The sequence below is a fragment of the Choristoneura fumiferana genome, chromosome 18, assembly GCF_025370935.1.
Source record: "Choristoneura fumiferana chromosome 18, NRCan_CFum_1, whole genome shotgun sequence".
Lineage (NCBI taxonomy): Eukaryota > Metazoa > Arthropoda > Insecta > Lepidoptera > Tortricidae > Choristoneura > Choristoneura fumiferana.
Window position 1 is genome coordinate 20623753 of NC_133489.1, and position 8810 is coordinate 20632562.

General features: G+C 41.3%; 1 protein-coding gene across 1 annotated transcript; it reads right to left on the minus strand.

The window, feature by feature from the left end:
• Positions 1 to 7654: 7654 nt before the first annotated feature.
• Positions 7655 to 8547, minus strand: LOC141437762 (uncharacterized). The gene has a single exon (XM_074101264.1). It carries the CDS (start codon positions 8516 to 8518, stop codon positions 7754 to 7756), a length of 765 nt encoding a protein of 254 aa, XP_073957365.1. The 5' UTR covers positions 8519 to 8547; the 3' UTR covers positions 7655 to 7753.
• Between the last annotated feature and the right edge of the window lie 263 nt (positions 8548 to 8810).

The following is an 8810-nucleotide window of genomic DNA, read 5'->3' on the forward strand; positions in this document are numbered from 1 at the left end:
ATATGTTTAAATAGACACCCGATAATATTATTGTATTAGCAAATATCGTTATAAATAATTAGCGCCTGTTGCAAATACTACGCAACACTCATGTGATTATTAAAAACTTTGCTAGTTTCCAGTGCAAATTAAAATTTATTATTATTAGATGGCGCCTTTTGGGAGGTGCGAATTACTGCGAATGCGGATTAGCCACGCTCCACCTAGATCAAGGTATAGGCCAAGTAATGTAATTAAAAATCGTGGCTCAACTCCCGGTCTCGAATGAATATTTTTACGCGTATTATGCAAGAACGCGTTACGCAAGATGATACAGTTGCGACTTCATTCTGCTTACGTGCGACATTGTCGGAAGTTAGTACCAGATGAGGCGGTAAGTAGGTAGGCACTTACCTGACAAAGACGCCTACAAATTAGGTTTTCTAAGTTTCTGTTTCTTGGAGTGTCAGCACTTAGGTGTTACTTAGCTGGAATCTTCGGAACGTATTACCTTACCTTCACACGTTAAGCCACTGTTACACATGTTCGTTAGTAGCACGAGAGCATGCTACTATCTAGATAATGCTACCTACTAGCATGTGTGAACAGGACATGCTACTATCGAGCAAGCTTTTCAGTGGCATGCTCCCCAATAGCAGGCCCTGCTATTTTCGAGCATGCTAGCATAGATGCTATTTAGTTGGTGCGAGGGTGGAAGGGGGAAAGGTAATAAGCAAGTATGAACGCGTTTGCTAATTGCTTAATAAGCATGCTAGTAGTGTAGTGGTAGTGCCACGCGAGTTGCAAGCAAAAAAAAGTTACTAAAAGTGAATTTGTTATAAATTAATTAATTTACTACCGTTGAATTTGCGAAAAGCCGTAACGGCCACAGGGTTGCAGCCGTATAGGCCGTGGATTTTGATATTTTTGGCCTGAAAGCCGTAGAACACGGAGGCACAGGAACAGGAGCATGCTATCAAAGGGCATGAGTATCGGAGTGTTTGTTTTGAGCATGTTTATTTAGGAGCATACTCAAACTAGCATGCATTGCTAGCAAAATGTAAATGCTCATTAGTGGCATGCTCATAAGCATGCTTAGAAGCATGCTAGTAACGAGCATGTGTAACAGTAGCTTTACAATCCATAACACTTAAGTGCCTTTTACCACAGAATAAGTAATAGTATTTACAAGTAACTTTTACCTTGAATTGAATTAAATGAGGGTTTATTGACAGGCGAAATATCGCCAGATGCGTTAGTATTGAAAGGTCCGTTTTACTTTTTTTTTTACTGAGAGGCTACTACGGAATTGAAAATTCGAAGTTTGTATCGCACTGTCCCTCTCACTCTCGTATTAAATAATATTAGCGTAAGCGGAACGGAAAGATACGAAGTTGGAAATTTGCACTTCGTATTATATGGTCAGTCTTGGTTGTAAAGTTGGTTGTGATCGGCTCATTTAGTTTGTTATTTAACAATACCACGCGCTGTATAAATATGCCTAAAAGTTCGTTACTTAATACTCAGTTTTGACGCATTTTTGAGATAGGTACATTTTTTATGCGACGTCTTTATGTTACTCCCGGATTGTGTTCGAATCGCTTAACGGTATAGTGCCTATTCAATTATTGGAATTATACCTTTATAGTTTTTGTGGTACTAGTTGTGGCAATGAATTTTTAGGCAAAGTTAGGCGGTGGAAGGTGTAATCATAAACGTGACACAAAATGTCAAACTTGTCAGACGGACCTCACGATATTTTAGCGCCAATTACCTATGTGTTATGTCACAGAAACTCTCATTGCCTATTCCGTATTTCTTCCTTTTATGTTTCCTTACCTTTACGCGTCTGTGGTAAATTTGGGTGCCCCTTGAAATGTCGACAAACTATTTATCGAATTTCATTTCATCGAAAACAATTTATAGAATATTCAATACTAATATTTTCTCTCGGAGTAATTTCACTTCATCGACTATTCATCTTATATTAAAACAACTGTACAAGGGTTAAGAATTATTATTTGCCGAAAAATACATTTTATCAACTATTCATGACACAGAACAACTAAATATCACTGTATATTTCTTCGACGTATTATTATGAAACATCAGAAAATAGGTTAGGTAAGGTTAGAACTGCGACCCCAACAAAAATAAGTCGCTACCCGGACAGTAGGTTAGGTTAGGTTAGGTTAGGTTAGGTAACGAATATTCGATGAAATGTAAAAATAGGAAACGTTGACTTTTAACTGATAGGTATTCGATTAAAAGTTTGTCGACATTTCAAGGGTAAACCGGTAAATTTATACGCAAACCGCGTGAGACAAAAACAAAAAACCCTCGTACATATGTACCTATCTATCTAATTAAACTACGAATAGCTATAATCTGCCAATTATTAGGTATTTATTCCTAAACAACCACCGAAACTACGCCACAGCACACCGCGACTTGCGACAGGAGACGGGTCACGACCTACGGTTATGGCCACGTTATGGCAGTAATTTTAAACCCAGCTTTGTACATACGAATAGTAGCTATTAATTTTGGCGGATTGGTAGCGGTATTAAATGAGAAATAATAATTTACTCACTTATACTACCTACTAATAAATAGCAGCGATAAAGGTGGCTTATTGCTTATTTTTAAGTACCGTATTTTGTGTACCTATACTTAGGTACTATTATGTGTTGGTACTGCAATATAAATTTACGAATTTCGCTTCATTCGTTAAAAAAATTACAACAGCATGACTTCCTTTTGGAAATAAGGACGTGCGCACGTTCCCTCCAAAAATTAACTACGTCGTTTCGTTGTAAAGGTAAAGAATGTGGCCTATACAGTCAAGTTTTCGAGTATTCCTAGACTGATATAGTACTATGAAATTCTTTGGTAAAATATTTTCTATGTCCTTACAAAGTCAAAAGAACGATCGAAACAAATGAATCGACACCCACTGTGGAACTTTCTCGCAATAAATGTGATACCAACATAACAGTGCCATTTACCCATTTAGGCAGCTAAGGCGGTTAACCTGGAGTGTGTGCTATTAGTTATTCTGTGGTGTTGTATTGGTTCCCTATAATCACAAATTGCAATACAATAATTTTCTATTCATAGATTTGAAGAGAGAGAGAGAGGATACACATTTGAAACTTTTTGCCGCGTTTTTTCGTCATTAAGTACCGTTTCGTTCGGAAAGTACCTATATTATTAAAAGAGATGATGCTCAGGGTATATTTTTTATGAAAACTAAACACAATACCGAATATCTAGCGCGATAAAAATTCTTGTGATTATTATAATTATTATTCCCATTAATGGCGGCCTTAAGGCTTGGGCCAATGTCAGTTACGATGACAGGGCTGCGATTTATTCTGCAGAACGCCAACAGTTTGACAGGAGCAAGAAAATAATTTTTGTCCTTCCTTTGTGTAAGTCAATAAACGTGAGATGGTAATGACGTTTAACCGACCAATCCAAAGGCTCGAATTACCCCGCTGTCATAGGCAGGTAAACCGCTCAAAACAACCCGCCTCCCGTTTCACAACCTTTCAGATCAGAGGCAAGATGCGATGCAATCGGAATGTCAACGGTGATCGGAACGTCTGTTTACAGGCATGCCTGCGACAGATGGGGCCGGCATTGTCTAGAACTAGGTAAATCTAGCGGCACAGTGAGCTAGGAGAGGGTTTGGAGGTGGTAAAAGTAATCCTAATAATTGGGTAAAAAAGGAGCAGCAGGGCTACTACGAAACTCGAAGTTTGTGTTGTGCGGTCCCTCTGACACTTATACTATTTAATACGAGAGCGAGAGGGACGGTACGATACGAACTTTTAGTTTCGGGTTTCGTAGTAGCCCTACAGATTTAGTCAGATGTCGGTAAGAAAATGAGACTATCTAATCTTTGTATAAAGCCGGGTCTCCACTGAGCCAGGCGCCGTGCGAGGCAAGCGTATGAGGCATAATTTTGTTCCACACAGGGCATGAAATCGCACGCTCAGTGGAGAGCTAGCTTAATATTTTAAACTTTCGCGATTCTCACACTTATAGGTGGTTAACTAACTTAGCGCGGAGCCGCGGACTACCTATTTTATTTCTAAAATTACTTCAAAGTTTCGATTACATTGCAGTGGCCATGGTCACAAGTCGACTTAATTGTAGGGTAGGTATCATGTTCGTTTCGGCGCGCGCGTTTTTTAAACTACCCGCACTTGATTTTCTTGATAATCGCTGCGACACACAACACACAATATCCCGTGATACATCTCGAGGCCCACATTTTGTATTTCATGGAATGAGGGCTAATTGCGTGTGAATTTGTAATTAAATATTGAGTTGCTCCCAGATGAAGGGTTATGGATTAGCCCGAAACATGTCGAGCTAAACTCTATTTCAGACTTGAGTTGTCCGTTAAATAATCATTTAATATGATTATAGGTAGTATGTTAAAGTAAACTTGCAAACCCCATCTTTTTCTCAACTCGATGTAGCATAGCAATGAATAATGTGCCCGCACAGCTTCGCAAACTCCAGTTCGCTTCGATTTGTTTACGATTATGGAATTAAGCTCTTACACAGCTCGTGATCCAATCATCCAGCAACTAATAACCAAAACAGCCCAAGTTCGAAGGGAAACCTACAAGCATACACCGTTTGAAGCGTCAATAAGATCTTATTCACAAAACACGGATAGTTCGGAAGTCAACAATCCTGTATGTACTTCACTTCTCATACGAGTACCTGCGCTCGGCGGTCGCTCTATATAAGGTTGTCAACTATGGCTTATCCACTCAAAGGTTGACTGGTAGAGATCCCTTAAAGGGATAAGTCCGCCTTTGTACAAGTATCTTAAAGTTTGTCAGTTGTATTTTGTTAATTTTCTTTGTACAATAAAGAGTTTACATACATACATACATAACTATCTTGGTAGTGGCACTCATATTTAGTTGTTTGATTTATTGTTGAGAATGAAACGGGAAGAATGGAAATATAAATGGAAATATAACCGCTGAAATTACTTAGATTAAATTCGGTACCTATACAGATAGTGTGAGTCTCGGGGAAGGACATAAGATAGTTTTTATCCCGGAAAACTGCAATTACGAATTCTATGCAGACGAATCAATAATCAATATGTAGGTATTGCAGCAGATGGTTTAGTTATTTGGTTGAGCACAGCTATAAATTAGCAACACTATTTTGATAAACTGAAACATTGTCAATAAACTCTTGAATTAAGCCAGACGAGCGTAGTTTTTTGAGTCGCGAGCCGCGTAATTTCTGCTGCATTGCAGGTGGTAAGACCTTGCGCAAGGTCCGCCCGGATTGCGACCACCATCTTGCTTGCTAATCCTGCCATGAACCAGCAGTGCTTGCACTGTTGTGTTTCGGGGTGGAGAGTAAGACAGCCGGTGAAATTACTGGCACTTGAGGTATCCCAACTTAGGTCTCTAGGTTGGCAACGCATCTGCAATCCCCCTGGTGCTGCAGGTGGCTATGGGTGGTGGTAATCTCTTACCATTAGGAGACCCACTTGCTCGTTTGCCATCCAGTCGAATAAAAAAATCGGTTTTATACAAAAATCCAGTTTGAACACGGCGGCTAAAACGGCCGAAAATATGCGGCTTACAGCTCAAAAAATTACGCTCTTCTGGCACACGGACATGTACCTACGGGATGTTAAAACAAATTAACCCTACCACCGCAACAGCAACAGGGTCGTAACGGCCGTGTGGCCTAGTGGTTTGACTCCGTATGACCTATGGCCTCTCAAGCAGAGGATCGTGGGCTCAAATCCAGCTCGCACTTATTCAGATTCGAATTAGAAACTTTCTGTATAAATAAATGGGTAGTTAATACTTAAATTCACATTTCGTCGTAGGTAATATTTGGCTTAAGTTTGATAGTTCATACCTACCTACCTGTAACAACACTTTACTGAAATTAACGGTTTTTTTTAGGTCAATCACAACCGAATATTATGAGTTATATAAAATGCTACAAAATCGTTGCTTCGTTTTATGTTTTTTAATTTGCCGTTTACTTTCAACTTTAGTAATTCGAAAATCGTAGTTCGTATCGTACCGTCCCTCTCACTGTCGTAATAAAATAATAAGCGTCAGCAGGACGGCAAGATACAAAGTTCGAACTTTGCCCTTTGTAGTATAATTCCAGGTTGAATTTAATTATGAAACCGAATCAAAGTTGGACTAGGAACAATACAAATAATGTACACAATTAGACCATTAAGTGGTTCCTTTCCTTGACTATCTGTATTCGTATTTAAATACAGAGCTTAGACAAGTTCTTACTAATGACTGAGTTGAGTATTATACAGAATTCCCTGTAACCGAACAACCCCTGCACAAGTTATATCATCACGGTGGTACTGTTGTTCTAGGGAAACTCACTGCAAACTCATTTAAAGAGTAACTCGCTGTTATTTAACTAGACGCACAAGCTTTAAGCCCTTAGCCCAGTTTAGGCCAGCAAATCATGCAATTGTATTAAATTGCTGCGGTTGATTGACTAGTTCAAACTCCCTCTCTTTGCGACCGCGCAATATACTACAACTTGCATGATTTTTCCTGTAAGTCTAAACTAGGTCTAAACTAAACTTTAAGCACGACGCCGCTCCCGTTGCGCGTCTACTCTCGTAATTTTTGGAAGTCGTAATGTAATGTTTGATCAAGCTGATGGAACAAATGGCAAAAACGGAACCCCTATAGTTTCGCCATGTCTGTCTGTCTGTCCGTCCGTCCGCGGCTTTGCTCAGGGACTATCAATGCTAGAAAGCTGTCATTTTACGCGCGAATACTCGTATATATGTAAACTATGCCGACCAAATGGTACATTAAAAAACTCTAATTTTTTTTATGGTCCCTCCCATAGACGTAAAGTGGGGATGATTTTTTTTTCCCATCCAACCCCATGGTGTGGGGTATCGTTAGATAGGTATTTTAATCATTAGGGGTTTTCTAAGACAATTTTTCGATTCAGTGATTTGTTTGCGAAAAATTCAATATTAAAGTGCAAATTATCATTAAAATCGAGTGTCCCCCCCTCTAAAATCTAAACCGGTGGGTGAAAAAAATTGAAAAAATTCAGGATGGTAGTAAGTATATCAAACTTTCAAGGAAAACTATAACGGCTAAGTTTGCTTGAGAATTATTAGTAGTTTAAGAGTAAATAGCAGCCTACCTGCCACAGCCAACTTGGAAGATTCCGTATAAAATACGAAATCCTTAGAAAAATATTATTCAATTTTTCGTCACGGCTACGGAACCCTATTTTGGGCGTGTCCAACACGCTCTTGGCCGGTTTTTAGACTTGGTATAGGAACCAATACAGCCGTGTTACATACTTAGCTGTACGTCTTAAGTAGACGATCGTTCAAAGCCTAGTACACACCTCTGAGTTTTTCAAAACTTATGTGCAAAATTCCCTTTGTACTACAAGCATGCAAGGAAAGGAAAACATGTAAGGCGGAGGAAAACATCGTGGAAACCAGCACACACTTGTGAAGGAATTCAGTGATATACGTAAAATTCTCAATTCGTTTTGGGAACTAAGTACAATACCCTGCTGTGGTACCACAGTGTGGTACGTATAAAGCCCGCGATAATAATGACGAAATTATCCCAAGAATACTCGTAAGTTATGTACGCATTGGTGTTGAGAAAAAAGTCTTTATTTACATTTGAACCACTTATCACAGTTTATAGCCGCTGTTCTAAGGTTAAGCGTATACAATTCTAAGCTAGTGATTAAATTAGTTGAGGATGTCGGGGAGGACCACGACGGGCGCAGGGTTGACGGCGGGCAGCTCGGGGGCGGGCAGCTCCACGGGGGCGGGCGCGGGAGCGGGCAGCACGGGGGTAGGCAGTTCAATGGGGGTGGGCTCGATCACGATGGGAGCAGGCACGATAGCGACGCCATCGATGGGGTTCTCAGCAACATTGTCATCAACGATAACGGGCATGGTGTCGTGCACGGGCTCGTCAACAACAACTTCAGGGAGCACGGGGGCGGGCACCAGAGCGGGGGTCTCAGCAGCCTGGTTGATGTTCAGGATGATCTGGACCAGGGGAGAGGCGCTGGCGGGTGCGGGCACGGGCGCGGGAACCACGGGAGCGGGCACGGGGGAGGGATTGACGGGGGTGTCGACAACGATGGGGTGCTCGACGAAAGCGGGGCCAACGGAGATGGGTCCATCGACTAAAGCGGGTCCGACGGAGATGGGGCTCTCAACGAAGACGGGTCCAACAGAGATGGGGGATTCACCATCGACGAAGGCGGGTCCGACGGAAATGGGTGCTTCACCTTCAACAAGGGCGGGTCCGACAGAGATAGGGCTCTCGACGAAAACAGGGCCAACAGCAATGGGGCTCTCAACGAGAGCGGGTCCCACGGAAATGGGGCTTTCGGGGTCGACGATGATGGGGGCGGGGCCGGCGCCTCCAGGAGTGACCAGGGCGCGGGTCGGGCCGGCGACGGCCACGGCGACGACTGAAGCGACGATCAGCAGGAATTTCATGATTGCTGCGAAGGGAAATCGGTATTAGTTATTGTGATAACTTGACAATTCAGTGCAATTTGGTCCCCTACAGAAACCTATCATGTCTATTGTGTAGTAGATAAATAAAGACTCCTGCCGAAAAGTAAATGGCAACCGTTATGTATGCTTGGAAACCGGAGAAAAATGGCACTACCTACATGTATGTGTTAGAAGAAAAATTAAGCAAAATCTATTTATGTTAGTTCTTCTATTAGACACTAGATGGCGCTAACAAGGAAATTAATGGATTCACTTTATAACTACAAACAAT

What these genes read in the sequence shown, in the direction of transcription:
- LOC141437762 (XM_074101264.1), bottom strand. Translation starts at nt 8,518, where the DNA reads ATGAAATTCCTGCTGATCGTCGCTTCAGTCGTCGCCGTGGCCGTCGCC.